At 38.9% G+C, this 16681-nt stretch overlaps 1 protein-coding gene across 1 annotated transcript in view; it reads right to left on the bottom strand.

Annotated features, from left to right (window-relative positions):
- LOC150084650 (papilin-like) overlaps positions 1–16681 on the bottom strand; it is a 967274-nt gene that overhangs the window by 34019 nt on the left and 916574 nt on the right. Inside the window, exon 36 of the mRNA XM_090376529.1 lies at positions 4366–4641. Within this exon, the coding sequence (XP_090232655.1) occupies positions 4366–4641 (276 nt within the window). The remainder of the gene's footprint in view (positions 1–4365; positions 4642–16681) is intronic.

Genomic DNA, 16681 nt, shown 5'->3' with positions numbered 1-16681 from the left:
CGTGTTATACGAGAACTGACTGTAGTTGGTTTTGGCACCCTTTTCAAAGTAAGAAACTATTTGCGAGTCACTAGACCCAGTTCAGACTTAGAATTTCATTGTGTACATTTTCAAATTATCCGTATTGAAAGGATAAAGATAATATAATTACTAGGCATTCTTTTAAGATTGATATTTCTTTACATTGCATTCACTATAACTTTGTTGTTGTCATTTGTTTACATTTAATGGTTTGAACTGTTATTTACATTTGTAACCATTTACACTGACTTTTAGTCATCATTAAAAATGTTTACAGATGTAAACAAGTTCAACTATTAGTACTTTATATTCATTGAAATGTACTTCTCCAAAACTGGAGTGGCATACCATTAGGCATACCCAGGTCCTGGGCTTCTGATTGAAAAGAGTCCAGATAAGGTTTTGCCACCCTTCTCTCTCTCAGAAAGGAGGACTGGGTATCCCCGAACATTAATTCTTGTACCCAGGCTGCCCAAACGTTGCTGACCTTGAGTATAACTGTTGGTAAAATAATCTTACATCTACTGATCAACACATATACAAAATTTAAAAAATATATATTTAATAAACTATTAAAACCAGAATGGTAAAATACAATAAAAAAGATCAAAACCAGTATAATGGCTAAAAGCAATAAAATACACAAAATAAAGGAATAGCTTTGAGTTCAGGTAGGGTGCACCTTTCTCAATCACAATTTTTGTGGCTAGAAACAATGCATATTTTTACTTATAATCCCAATATTATCTGCAATGAAGGGATTTATATCCACTCCATAAAGGGTAATATAAGGGGAAGTGAAAGTTCCCTTCACTTTCTCTTTCTTTTCTGCCTTTATTGCATTTATTTATTTTTTTTTTGTCCATCCTTCATTGTGCAAGACCATGTCACAATGCTGTCATGAAATGATTTCTGTTATTCATCACATGACATGACATTGAGCTGTTTGAATCGTTAAAATGCCATACACTTCAGAATCAAGAAAGAATCATTTGCCTTGAAAGCTGCATCTCTGTATGGTTTATTTTATCACTTTTAGCTTGTTTCTACCTTTTTTATTGTATTTTCTGTTATAATATAGGTGTATGCTGTCTCTTATACTTTATAAATCTGCTCTTCTTGGACTAATGTTATTTCCCGAGGGTTTGGTGCTTGGCCCATTGTTGTTTTCTATATTTATTAATAATATTGATGAACATATAATAAACTTAATGGTTGTTTTCAGATGATGCAAAGGTTGGCAGGGTGGTAATCACAATAATCAGGGAATGCTCTACAAAAAGGTCTAGACAAATTAGGCAGATGGGTTCAGAAGTGCTAATGGTAATTGAAGTTAAATATTGACAAATGTATGGTAGCAGAAATCTCAGATTAATTAACCAAATGTGTGATAGAGTGGTGGAGAATGAAAAAGATCTAGGGCTAATTGTGTAGTCTGCTATGACAGCATATGGGGCTTTGTCAGTGATATACAGGAATTTTGACACAGCAGGGATAAGTAGGTGATTATCCTGTTGTATATGGCAATGGTTAAGCCATACTTTGAGTATTGCATACAGGTCTCGAAATCTCATTTCAGGAAGAACATGGATTCTATATTTATTAATGATACTGATGAAGGTATAATAAGCTTAATGGTTGTTTTCAGATGATGCAAAGGTTGGAAGGGTGGTAATCACAATAATCAGGGAATGCTACTACAAAAAAGGTCTAGACAAATTAGGCAGATGGGCTCAGAAGTGGAAATGGTAATTGAAGTTAAATATTGACAAATGCATGGCAGCAGAAATTCATGCATTAAGAAATTGCAGATAAAGGAACCACTAGGTGACAGTGACCACAGGGTACTGATGTGGAATTTACTTAAAGATGTAACCACCATCAAGGGTAAAGGGAAGGGTTTTTGTTTTCATAAAGATGATTACAGTGGTCTCAGACAGTTTTTAAATTCTATACAGTGGGTTCAATTGATGTTACCAACAATGAATTCTAAATGGGAAGCCTTCAGGGACTTAATCTTGGAGGCTACTAGGCTTTTCATCCAACTAAGAAATGCTGTTCAAGGTTTAGGCCTAAATGGATGTTGGATGAATTAATCATATACTTGGAAGACTGCTGTACAAATTGGAGCGGTATGGCATTAAGGGCAGGTTACTGCACTGGATAAAGGGATGGTTGAGTAGGAGACGGCAGAGAGTGATAATAAATGGACATTACTCGACGTGGACTAATGTTATTAGTGGAGTCCTCCAGGGTTCGGTGCTGGGCCCATTGTTGTTTTGTATTTATCAATGATATCGATGAAGGAATATCAGGCTTAATGTCCAAGTTTGCAGATGATACAAAGGTTGGCAGGATTGTTAATGACAGTAAAGGCAGTATGCTAGATCCTGCAGTAAAGGCAGTATGCTAGATCCTGCAGTAAAGGCAGAAAGCTAGATAAAGCAGTACTTTTCTAGATCCTGCAACAGGATCTAGAAAAGTTAGGCAGATGGGCTGAGAAGTGGTAACTGAAGTTTAACATTGACAAATGCAAAGTACTCCATATGGGTAGCAGTAACTCACAAGAAATGTACCAACTGTGTGGTACTATACTCAGGGAGGTGCAGAATGAAAAAGACTTGGGGGTAATTGTGCAGTCAGAGATGAAGTTCTCTGAGCAGTGCAGACGGGTTGACAGAGCAGGTCATGAAGTTTTGTCAATGACATAGGAACTTTACTAGCAAAGACAAGGAGGCGATTATCCCTTTGTATAGGGTAATGGTCAGGCCACACCTTGAGTACTGTATACAGGTCCGGAGGCCTCATTTTAGGAAGGATGTAGAGTTGCTAGAATGAGTACAGAGAAGGGCAACAAGGTTGGTGAGAGGAACAAAGGGGTGCACTTATGAAGAAAGGCTTAAGTTCTGCAAGTTGCAACATCTGGAGACTAGGCACCTGCGAGGTGTATAAGGCCTTGAATGGTTTGAGTAGGCTCAATGGTGACACAAGATACTTCTGCTTGCTCTGATTAAGAACCTGAGGGGCATAGATTCAAATTGAGTAAATGCAGTTGTAGAACAGATGTGCAGAAGTTTGCTTTAGCCAGCGGGTGGTTGATTGCTGGATCAGACTTCCATCTGTTGTTGTGGAAGTTGATAGCTTAAATAAATTTAAGGCTGAGCTAGACAAACATTTGGAGTGACCGGATGGGTGAAATGGGAAGGTTTTTTTTTTTTTTTTTTGGCTGATGCTGTATAAGCTTGCTTTCTTGCATCATATGCCTCAACTAATACTAATACTAATGAGAGGTCAATAGAGGACAAGACTGTACAGTTAGCCAGAAAGGCTACAGCAAGTCAAATAACAATGAAGTACAACAGTGGTAACCAAAGAGGCATTTCAGAATGTACAACTCAAAGATGCTCCTCCGTAGCCAGGTGGGAAGGAGCAGCAGTGCGTAGCACACGCTTCTTGATTAGACCGGGGTTCGAGCCCGTCACCACTAAATACGAAGGATGCGGAAAGGTCAGGGAATGACCACCGCATATCCCCGAGCAATATGGCCTTAGTTGCTAATGCTCTTAAAAATCAAATAACTAACTAACTAACAACTCAAAGATGGAGTATTGCAGTGAACGGCAAAACCAAGTACCGCTCCTCCTGTCAGAAAAAAAACAAGAAGGAACCAATAATTACAGTGGACTCAAGAACACCACACTGAACAGTGACAAATTTGAAAAACAGTCCCCGGTCTGATGAATCCTGGTTCATACTGTTTCATGCCAATGAGAGAAGCAGAATATGGCAAAACAGCAAGAGTCCATGTATCAACAATGCAAGTTAGTGTTGGTGCAATTTTTTGTGGTGTACACTGGGTCCCTTGATACTAGTGGAGCAATATTTGGATGACATAAGTTATCTGGAAATTGCTTCCAATCTGGTGCAATTCTTCGTGTAAGGCATACTCATCTGCAAATAGGGTCTTCCAACAGAATAAACTGCCATGTTACAAGGCCAGAATTTTACAGAACAAGTTTCAGGAACAATATGACAATGAATTCAACCTACTGTGATGGTTCCCTGTGCTCTGGGTAGGCCCTATCTCTCCCTAGAGATGAAATAGAATTAGCACTTCAAGGTACGGATCTGAAACCATCCAATTTGTAACACCTGTGAGAAGCAATTGAGTCAACATTGAACAGCATCCCTGTGGTGCACTTTTAACCACATGACCAATCCAATCTGATCTAAGGATTAAGTGGCACCTACTTTCTGTTAGAAATGCACCAAATAAAGTGGTAACTTAGTGTACATTGTCAATATGCATATCTCTTACATAGCTAAAAGGAAACTAAGACTCACCTTCTACATTTATTAGAGCAGTATCTGAAGCTTGGCTATATGCATTTTCAGCAATACACTTATAAAGACCACTATCAGTGTGAACAGCATTCTCAATTAAAATTGTATGATTCTGGAGAATTTTTCTGTGATTGTTGCTTTCCAGATAGGTTGTATCGTTATTAACTTGCCACTTCACAGAAGGAAAAGGAATTCCTTGTACATCACAGTCCAGCTGAAGTGGAAAACCTATCTGGTATTCTGGAGTCACAATGGCAATTTTTACAGATACAGCTTCTGTAATAACAACAAAAATAATTCTTTAATGGCATAATATTAATTAGTCTTAATGAAATAAGTAATTAATTAATTATACAAAGAGAGGACATGTCCCAATTACATATATATGAAAAATTTAAATATTCTGTTAAATGAAAGAGAATACATCTGTCTCCAAAATTGAAAATTAAATATATAACATTAAAGTGCATTCTTCAGCCAATAATTATGAATTATAAATCATATTTAATATGATTGGGCACTTCACAACATATGCTTAATTAAAATACTACAGATATTTTAATTGAAAATTTAGGTATTAAATAAATAAATAAATTTCCATTTATTCTCAATAGTCAGAAATGAAGTTCTCTGAGCAATGCACACATGCTGCCAGGACAGCTCATGGAGTTTTGTCTATGACATGCAGGAACTTTGCTAGCAGGGACAATGAAGTGATTAGCCTGTTGTATAAGGCACAGCTTAAGTACTGTAAACAGACCTGGAGTCCTCATTTTAGGAAGGACGTAGATCTATGGAACAGGTGCAGAGAAGAGGAAAAGATTGTGAAGGAAATGAAAGGATGGTCTTACCAAAACAGGCTTCAGTTCTGAAAATTGCAACATCTTGAGACTAAGCACCTACAAAGTGATCTGATTGGGATTTTTAAGGCTTTGAATGGATTGAGCAAGCTCAATGCTGATGCCAATCTTTCTTTTGCTCAGACTACATATATGAGGGAGGATGGTTACAGGATAGATGTGAGGAGGTCTGTCTTCAGCCAGCAGGATTTTGTCTGTTGGAAAAAACTTCCATCTGGTGTTGTAGAGGTGGACAGTGTGAAAAAATTCGAGGAAGAACTAGACAAATTATTGGAAGAGGTGGACAAGTGATGTGGGAGTTTTTTTTTTTTTGAGATGATACTTTATAAGCTTGCTTCCCTGCATCACATGTCACTAATAATAATAATAATAATAATAATAATGGACCTCATTAGATGAACGATGATGTTGAAATGAAAAAATACAGAGGGTGATCATTCAATTTGCAGACTGGTGCAAGATTTTATATTTACCACGTGAACTTTCCATAACTGCCCCTGGGGGTGCTCTTCCTGAGCGCTACTGAGCAGACTGTGTGTGCATACCAGTACTCATCGAGCTAGTGTTATGTGTCACCGACGATCGTTTTGAAGGAAATATCGGCAAAGGTAAAGAAAGCCAACAAAAGAATGTAGGATAACTTATGCGGAAAATTAGTTTCCCGATAAGGCACTCTAGTGCTGCTCGCTCGGTAAACAGATGATAGGTGTTATCAGTCTAGAGCAGAAGTCGAGAACAATATATTGATTGACAGGTAGGCGTGGCAAACGTGCTGATTGGTGCATGAACATAACACACACACACAATAACATTGGTTTAGTATCACTCAGAAGCACTAATGGTCACTTGTCTCAATGGTAACTTGCCCTAATTGCACATTCCCTAATGAACACTTTCTATAATGGTGAAAAAAGGTCAGGTTTCCTCTACTTGAATCCTATGGGAGCTTGAACCCCTCCCAAAGTGGAGAGGGTAACCTAACCTTTTTTCTTTAGAATCACAGTCATATTTAGATATACATTCATAAAAAAATAATTTTTTTTTTTTACTGTATTTTTATTTTCTTGTTCAATAATATGCCCTAGTGGTGAAAAAAGGTGAGGTTACTTCCACTTGAATCCCACGGGAGCTTGAACCCCTCCCGAAATGGAGGGGATAACCATGGGTGGTTAGAATCATTGGTGGACTAGCGCATAAATTGTTTCTTAACCAAATATTAATTTTTTATTACTTTACTTTTATTTTTAAAGACATTTGTGCAGGATAAACACATATCATAACGTCAATCAACACCTCAATAACTATTCACTATATATAAAGAATCTTTCTTTTCCTATTATTTCCTAACCTAACGTTTAAGGTCAAGTTACGAAATATAATGAAAAATAAAGAAAGAAACCTTTTCCTTTTTTTGTTATCAAACCTAAATCAAACAATACAGTAAAAACACTCATGAATTCCAAAAATCTGCTTTTAATAATGAGAAAAAAACATAAATGAAGAACATGAACAGAATGAAACTTTTAACAATTTAGTTTTCATCAAAAAATCAACCAATATTTTATTTTCCGTACGAATTTCTTCCATCTTTAAAAGATTCATCGCTACTATTACCTGTTTACTGTTCATCACAAAACTATTATGCACCGTTCTTTACTCATAAATACACATTATAATGCCAACCAATGACTACACAGTAGCTTGTCATCTATCGTGCCTACCACCAATCATTTCATCATTTGCCACGCCTACCTGTCAATCAATATATCCTTCTCAATTTTGGCTCCAGACCATAACAGCTACCGTCTATTTACTGAACGAGTAGCACTAGAGTCCAGTGTCGAGAAACTAATTTCTGCGTAAGTTATCCAATGTTTCCTGTCGGATTTTGTGTTGGCTTTCTTTACCTTACCCAAATATCATGTCAGACACAGATTGAACAGTGATATGTGATTTGTTATTGTGTCAGACAGGGCATAAATGCATCAAAAAACAGTTAAAGAGATGAATGAAGTATGTGGTAATGAGTGTCTTGGATGGACAGCCCTGTTCTGGTGTAACCAAACTTTCCAATGTGAAGTGGTTTCTCCAAGACAAAGTCAGACCCCACATGGCTAATATTGTGCTGGCAGTAATCACTGCCTGCACAATATTCATAGGTGTTGAGGTTCTGCCACATCCCCCTTATTCACTGAACTTAGCCCCATGTGATTTCTTCCTGTTTCCACATCTGAAGAAATGTCTGAAAGGCAAGTGTTTTGCGCCCCACAGAACCACAATGGAAGTACTTCACAGTCTTTCAAAAAATGGCTTGCAAGAAGCATTTAATGCATGGGTAAGACACTGGAGAAAGTGTGTAAAGTTCAAGGGAGAGTATTTCTAGAAGGAGAAATCCAGAGAAGATACAGATGATGACAATTAAGATAAGATTTTGCACCAGTCCACGAATTAAATGATCACCCCTCGTAATTCTAGGATTACTTCCAGAAGAACACAGCAGCACTTTACCAAGCCATAAGGAAGTTGGGCAAGTGACATACCTACTCAACCTAAGCAAGGAGTCCCCTTCTGTAGATGCACAAAGCTTGAAAGATGGACAAAGAAGCCACTACAAGGTAGACACTACAATGACCTCCGTCAAGACACATAGATAAAATGGCTTCCAAAGCATGGCTCATGAGCGTGATGCTCTTCCCCGAGACTGAAGGATTCATGCTTGCCATCCAAAACCAGGTAATCAACATCAGAAACTGATGATACATCAGAAAATACATCATAAAGGAGCCTGGAATGTTAGATTACATAATAATCAACAATACTACCTGGCCTCAGAAAAGATTCAACACATCCGCAGGATGCAAGGCAATCACTAAGATGGAGCACACTCAGTCACAACCAGGTAGCCAGAATAATACATCAGAAACAAGCAAGGAAATACCAGTTGATCAAAAAAGTGTTCAGTATTACAAGCACAAATTCCAGGCTGTACTAGAGACCCCAATGCACAAGCTGTACTGGGACTGCACCATAATAAGAAAATAAGACAATCCCACACAAAAGACCAGACATAACTGTTGTCAACAAGAAAGAAAAGGTTACCTATCTGACTCTTATAATGGTGCCCAACATTGGCGACCTCCAGAAAACAGAGCAAGTGATCAAGAAGTACACAGACCTAAGACAGGAGATCAAAGAGATGTGGCATATGCAACAAGACCTTCATAACAGCCTAGCAGCAATAGGTCTCCCAGAGAACACCTACAAGGAACTCCAGAAAGTCATAATCCTGAACACCAGTAGAATAGTCAGAGAGTTCCTCGATCAACAGAAACACCAGACACAACAACCACTGTGTGCACTTGTTAGCAGTACCCATCATGGGATGGAACTCTCCTTCAGGTAGAAAGACTATAACAACAATAATAATAATAGATGTCATTAGATGGATGATGATGTTGAAAAGAAATAATAATCATATTGCATCGAGTGTAGCACAGAATAAAGTCACTCGCATTCAGGCCTTAGGCAGAGGGGCAGTTTGAAAAGTCACAGACAGTCTCCCAAGAAAGACAGTGGAACAAGGTGGCGTTGTTCCCCATATGGCTACCACAAGGGAAGGGCAAGAACATCCAGCCAAACCAACTGGAATTGCTTCCTGCGCAACTGCGCTAGTGACCACCCAGGAAGGAAGAAAACACCTACGCATGAAGTGACACCGAAATCATTACATTCATCATGCAGCATACTACAAAATAACCAAGCAGCTGGAGACCAATATGACAATGTACAGGCCGAGACTGCATACCAAGTAGTTGGAATGATTCCCAGATATTCAGGTCACTGAACAATAAATAGTGCACCTGAGGAGGAGGAGGAGGACCATCTTTGCAAAAAAAAACTGATAGCTCCTGCAATCTTGGAAAAAATCAAGCAGGAAGTGAGTGATCAACTAAAAAGAACAAAGAATAAGAACAATGTGGAACCAGAGGAAGAAGAAGAGCAAGAAGAAATACAACCCAGAGCAGCTGAAGTGAAAAGAGACTAGGTCTTGATATCCAGAATAGAAGATGAGTGGAAGAAAGCCCAAACAGAATTCAAAGGAATAGACCCCACAAAGACACACATGATACCGAAGCAGGGACCTAATAGAATCCTGTGGAAAGTCACAGACCACCTCAATTGGCAAATAATACCACATTACCTCAACAACAACAACAATGGTGCAACACTGGAGGACTTCCCACACAGTTGTATGCTGTGTTGCCATAGCAGCCACTAGCAGCTATTAATGAGATAGCAGCTGAAGAACTGACAAAAACAAGGAACTGCTAGCTTGGGAAAGAAGACATCAGCAGAAGATAGAAGAACTATGAGTGAAGATAAGCCAATCGACCCAGTACCAGAGGATTAAAAGGAGTGAGAAATTTATTGTAAAAGTGAAGAGAATCTTTAAGAGAGACAATATCCATGGCAAACATGAGACCAAAAATCAGAGAATTGGAGAATACTTAGACACACTGAAGCAAAACCTCCTTACACTCAGCAAGAGACCACATCAATATCTTCCAGAGGAAAATAAACAATAAAATCTTTGCTGAAAACCAAAGAGCTTTCTGCAGGAGTACTGGACAAGGTGGGAATCATGGAAACAGATCACCTGCACAGAAGACAACCGAGGAGTTCTGGGGCAACATCTGAGACCCTGGAAAAAACTAGATCGGAAGAAAACCAAGGACATCCAAGAGATGAGAAAATGGAAGATTTGGGAGGAAGAAGTACAAGAAGTTCACTTGCACATACAAGTACCTAGCATAGCAATTCATCTAAATAATGTCACACAGAGACAATCGCAGAGTTTCTCACTCAAGGAATCACATATCTGAAGGCTAAAGACTGAGATACAAGAAACCCAGCAAAATACAAGCCAATAACCTGTTTCTGGTTATTGGCTTGTATTTTGCTGGGTTTCTGCAATGTAAGAGATTATGACCAGCTCCAAAACTAAGAAGATATCACACTAATTGGAGAACCACAACATCATGGCCCAACAGCAGAAAAGATGCAAGGAGCAATTAGCCATTGATGCCGCAGTTATAGAACAAACCTACAAGAAGTGCTGCAACCCGTATACAGCCTACATCAATTACCACAAGGCCTTCGACTCCATGCATCACAGCGGCTAATGGAGATGCTGAAGATTTACAAAGTCATTCTGACAGTGACAAATATCCTAGAAGCAACCATGACAAAATGGAGTACCACCATCAAGGTCAAGAGCATCACAATCAGACCGATCCCCATCAGGAGAATCTTTCAGGGAACAGCCCACTGTGGTTCTGTCTAGCACTGAAACCACTATCTACCAGGCTCAACAACAGCAAGTATGGACATAACCTCAAAGAAGGAAGGTAAAACCAATACAAATATACTCCCTCCAACCTGTTATGGATGACATCAAGCTCTACGTCGCAATTGAGAAGCAACTCCAGTAACTACTCCAGATCACTAAAGAATTCAGCAATGATATCTAGATCAAATTTGGTCTAGATAAATGCAAGACCTATGGATTGCATCAGGGGAAATTAGTCGACCGAAACTACCAGCTGCAGACTGGTAAAGAAATTGACGCCACGATATGGGTAGAGAACTACAAATATCTGGGGGAAACTGCATAAACATCTATGCAGTTGCAGTCTAACATACTCCTTTGGAATCATAAATTGGACTAACACCAAGCTGGAGGATATCATGAGAAGGACAAGGACAATGATGATTAGGAGCCACCAATACACCCCAATTTACCCTTGAAGAGATTGACAATAGCTTGGAAAGATAGAAGATGGGGCCTGACAGACCTTGATGAGTAACAGAAGCCAGAACCTGAAAGATTACTTCCAGAAAAACACAGCAGCACTCTATCAGGCCATAAGGATGTGTTGTTGTTGTTGTTATTTGGTTTTTAGGGGCATTAGCAACTAAGGCCATATTGCTCCGGAATATGCGGTGGTCATTCCCTGACCTTTCCGCATACTCCAGGCCATAAGGAAGATAGATAAGCAGCATATGCACACTTAACCTAAGGGAGGAGTCTCTTCCTGCCTAGACAGCACAAACAAAGCTAGTTGTTGGTGGTGTTGTTATTTGGTTTTTAGGAGCATTAACAACTAAGGCCATATTGCTCCGGGATATGCGGTGGTCATTCCCTGACCTTTCCGCATCCTCCGTATTTGGTGGTGACGGGCTCGAACCCCGGTCTAATCAAGAAGTGTGTGCTACGCAATGCTGCTTCTTCCCACCTGGCTACGTAGGCACCAAAACAAAGCTAGAAAGATGGGCAAAGAAGACACTCCATGGTAGACACTACAATGACCTCCATCAAGACCACATATATAAAATGGCTTCCAATGCATGGCTAACAAGTGGCATACCTCTCCAAGAGTGAAGGATTCATGCTTGCCATCCAAGATCAGGTAATCAACACCAGAAACTATAGAAAATACATTGCCAAGGAGCCCAGAGTGTCAGGTGACACATGGCTTCAGAAACAATCCAACACATCGCCGCAAGGTGCAAGGTGATAACCCAGATGGAGTACACTTGTAAACACGACCAGGTAGCCAGGATAATACATTAGAAGCTAGCCAGGAAATAGCAGTTGATCAAAGAAAGTATACCATATTACAAGTATGAGCCGCAGGCTTACCTCAACCCACAAGCCATACTGGAACTGCACCATAATAATGGACTAGGCAATCCTGCACAATTGACCAGATATAACCCTTGTTGACAAGAAAGAAAAGGCTACTTATCTGATTGACATAGTGGTGCCCAACACTGGTGACCCCCAGAAAGCAGAGGAAAAGATCAGGAAGTATATAGACCTAAGACAAGATAAGGCATATGCAATGTGACGACCATCCTGATCAACGTGTCAACCACAGGTACATAACATTACATAACAGTCTATCAGCAATAGGTCTCCCAGAGAACACTTACAAGGAACTCCAGAAAGTTGCAATCCTGAACACCAGCAGGATAGTTAGAGAGTTCCCCGACCAACAGTAATACCAGACATAACAGCTACCCTGTACATTTGGTAGCAGTACCTGTTCCACAGGATGGAGCACCCCTCAGGGAGAAATAATATAATAATAATAATACACCCAAAGCCGAGGAATTTGTATATTTGTTGTGACATGATACATGCTGAATTAATTATTGAGGGCAGTCATATTTTCAGCACCACACTTCACAATGGGCCATGCATATTTCATGGCAGCATGTGGGATTGAACTCACAACTTCCTTAATTGTCACCATGCATTCTAACCACTAGACCATGGTCAGCCCAGAATAATAGCAGAAATCAATCAAATAATAATAAACAGTAAAATGAAACATGGATAAATATTCAAACTTTTTGATGTAAAAGAAATGGACAAATCTAATATCAGTTCAAAGAATTTCAAAAAATAAATAAAAATAATTATTTGAAATTATATAAAGCAATAAAGGCACAAAGTTTCTTAAATGGATTGAGGTCAAGCTCATTAAAAGTTTAAATAATTTACATATATGCCCATATTCAATTTTAAATTTAAATATAAATAATTATTTTTTATTAGACAGAATGGAAAACATGAAATTGTATGATAAAAAAAGTTTGAGCAATCATTTTATTATGGAGAGACTTATGAAATCAGCAGAGATGCTCATGAAGTTGCTCACATATGAAGATGCTCAAAGATGCTCAGATATAAAGTTTTTTGAGCAGTGCAGATGGTCTGCAAGAGTAGCTCATAGCGCTTGTCAATGATATACAGGATGTTTTCTAGCAGGGATAAGGAGGTGATTATCCCCTTGTATAAGGCAATGGTCAGTCACACCTTGAGTACTGTATACAGGTCTGGAGGCCTCATTTTAAGAAGGATGTAGAGCTACTGGAACAAGTACTGAGAAGGGCAACAAGATTAGTGAATGGAACAAAGAGTTGCTCTTACGAAGAAAGGCTTACGTTTTGCAAATTACAGTTTCTGGAGACTAGGCACCTGTGAGGTGATCTGATTGAGGTGTATAAGACATTGAATGGTTTGAGCATGCTCAATGCTGAGAGGATATTTCCGCTTGCTCAGACTAGAGGGGGCATAGATTCAAATTGAGGAAAGACAGTTGTAGAATAGATGTACAGAAGTTTTCCTTTAGCCCGCAGGTAGTTGATTGCTGAAACAGACTTCCATATGTTGTTGTGCAAGTTGATAGCTTAAATAAATTTAAGGCTGAACTAGACAAACATTTAGAGTGACTGGCTGAGCGAAATGGGAAGGTTTTTTTTTTGGCAGATGCTATCTAAGCTTGCTTTTTCATCATAAGCCTCCTCAACTAATGCTAATGTTAATACTATCATGGAAAGAATTTTCTTGAAGGTAAGGGGATGATCCCCCTTCTCAGTTGGCTAGATGTGCAAATTTTCATGATTAAGGGAAAAACCCAATGGAATAGTAGTAGTAGTAGTAGTAGTGGCATGTGATGCAAGAAAGCATGTGTATGAGCTTATGCAGCATCAGCCAAAAAAAAAAAAAAAAAATCACACCATGTCCAGTTCCTCCTTAAATTTATTCAACCTATCAACTTCCACAATGACAGATGGAAGTTTGTTCCAGCAATTAACCACCCGCTGGCTAAAGGCAAATTTCCGCACATCTATTCTACATCTGTCTTTTCTTAATTTGAATTTATGCCCCCTTAGGTTCGTAACCTGAACAAGTGGAAGGATCCCATCAGAATTCAGCGTGCTCAACCCATTCAAGGCCTTATACACTTCAATCAGATCACCGCGCAGGTGCCTAGTCTCCAGCCACTGCAATTTGCAGAACTTAAGCCTCTCTTGATAAGAGGATCCCTTCATTCCCTTCACCAATCTTGTTGCCTTCTCTGTACACGCTCAAGTAAATCTACATCCTTCCTAAGATGAGGCCTCCAGACCTGTACACAGTACTCAAGGCGTGGCCTGACCATTTCCTGACAATGGTTACCTCCTTTTCCCTGCTAGCAAAATTCCAGACAGGCTGCCAGCCTGTCTGGAATTTGCCTGCACAATTACTCCCAAGTCTTTTTCATTTTCTACCACCTTAAGTGTAGTACCATACAGTTTCCCTGGGGTTACTTCTACCCATATGCAGTACTTTGCATTTGTCAAGGTTAAACTTCAGTTGCCACTTCTTAGCCCATCTGCCCAAATTATCTAGATCCTGTTGCAGTAGCACACTGCCATTATTGTCATCAACAAACCTGCCAACCTTTGTATCATCTGCAAACTTCGACATTAAGCCTGATATACCTTCATCAATATCGTTGATAAACATACAAAACAACAGTGGACCCAACACCGAACCCTGTGGGACTCCACTAATAACATTAGTCCACAAAGAGCAACGTCCACTGATTACCACCCTCTGTCTTCTCCCACTCAACCATCATTTTATCCATTGTTGCAACTTACCCTTAATACCATTCTGTTCCAATTTGTACAATAGTCTTTCATGCGCAACAGTGTCAAAAGCTTTCCTGAAATCCAAATATATGATATCAAAATTATTTTTTGCATCCAGTTCCTTTGTAACCACATCATAATATCCTATCAAATTTGTCAGACAAGGCTTTCCCTTAACAAACCCATGCTGTGTCTGAATTATTGCTGCAGTCTTGTCTAGATGATCCTGCAATGCATCTTTAACAGTGACTCCATTATTTTACTTGGAACAGAAGTTAAACTAACTGTTCTGTAATTACTCGTGTCACCCTTCAATCCCCCCTTTGTGTATTGGGGATACATTTGCACATCTCCAGTATGTGGGGACCTCCCCTGAGTCCAAGGATAGTTTGATAATTAATAGTAATTAATGAATAAGAGTGCAATGCTGAGCATAGATTTTTATAAGCAAGTGGAGAGTCCTTGACAGTATAGTAGTTTTGCAACTTATCACTCATCTGGGTTCAATTCAATTTCTGTAGTCTATGCATGACTACAGAAATTTTTAAAATTTTTACTTGAGGCTGTAGTTAGTTAATTTCATGCAGAGGAGTTATGGTTCAAACCTACTAAATTATTTTGGTTTTTTAGGCCTGTAAAACATGAAAATAAGACTGTTAAGACATATTTGTACAGACAAAATACACGAAGTACAATGACGTATATATCTGAAGCCCTCTTGGCATCATTATTGTTCAGGATCCTTCTAATCTCCATCTTATGGGAAAAGAGATAGGCACTGACTACTGACTATCATGTATTCAGTATGGTAAGTGAAGATTTACTGAAAACATCAATGCAAGGGTTGGAGAACAAATACAATACTAATAAATCAATTTTATATCTAGCTGAAATGCAACAGAACAATCAGAATATAAAATAGGTAGAAATATGGATGGGCTTAAGTTGTAACCAAATGACTTTAAAATGAGACCAACAAATTCACAAAAGACTGCACGCCCTATTCTTAGACTCTGTAAACACTGAGTTTGAATTTACTAATAACTTGCTTACAATCAGGGCTGTTTTTTTTTTTTTTTTTTAAATATAAACTTTCAGAACTTAGTGGAAGTCCTCTAGGAAAGAGGGAGGAGGATCTGGATATTTTCTCCTTTGAAATTTTTATAGAAATTCATGTTGCCAATTGCATGAAATTTTTGAATTTGGGGGATTTTTACAGTCTTAAATTAGTCAATGATTTTTTTTCTGAGATCTCAAGAAAAAATTATTTTATCGTTTCGGCTGCTTGTTACTTTTACCACTTTCCCTGCAATCTTACTTCTTTGTTGAAATGGATTTAATAAACTGCGGCTCTTCGTGGACTAAGGTTATTAGTGGTGTTCCCCCCCGGGTTCAGTGTTGGGCCCATTATTGTTTTGTATATTTATCAATGATATTGATGAAGGTATATTATCAAGCTTAATGTCAAAGTTTTCAGATGATACAAAGGTTGCCAGGGTTGTTAATAACAGTGATGACAGTATGCAGCTGCAACAGGATCTAGAAAAGTTGGGCAGATGGGCTGAGAAGTGACAAATAAAGTTTAACATTGACAAATGCAAAGTACTGCATATGGGTAGCAGTATCCAGAGAGAAATGTAGTCAGGCTACCAGAGTAGGTTGTGGGATTATTTTTAATGATATACAGGAATTTTGCTAGCACAGATAAGGAGGTGATTATCCCCTTGTGTAAGGCAATGGTTAGGCCACACCTTAAGTGTTGCATATAGGTCTGATAGCCTCATTTTAGGAAGGATGTAGAGTTGCTAGAATGAGTACAGATAAGGGCAACAAGACTGGTGAGGGGAACAAAGGGGTGCTCTTATGAAGAAAGTTCTGCAAATTGCAGCATCTGGAGACTAGGCACCTGCAAGGTGCCTAGTCTCCAGATGCTGCAATTTGCATAAGGCCCAGATGCTGCAATTTTA

Source organism: Mastigoproctus giganteus, chromosome 6 (assembly GCF_048544385.1).
Source record: "Mastigoproctus giganteus isolate SK-2022 chromosome 6, ASM4854438v1, whole genome shotgun sequence".
NCBI classification, from domain to species: domain Eukaryota; kingdom Metazoa; phylum Arthropoda; class Arachnida; order Uropygi; family Thelyphonidae; genus Mastigoproctus; species Mastigoproctus giganteus.
This window is presented reverse-complemented; position numbering and strand designations above follow the sequence as displayed.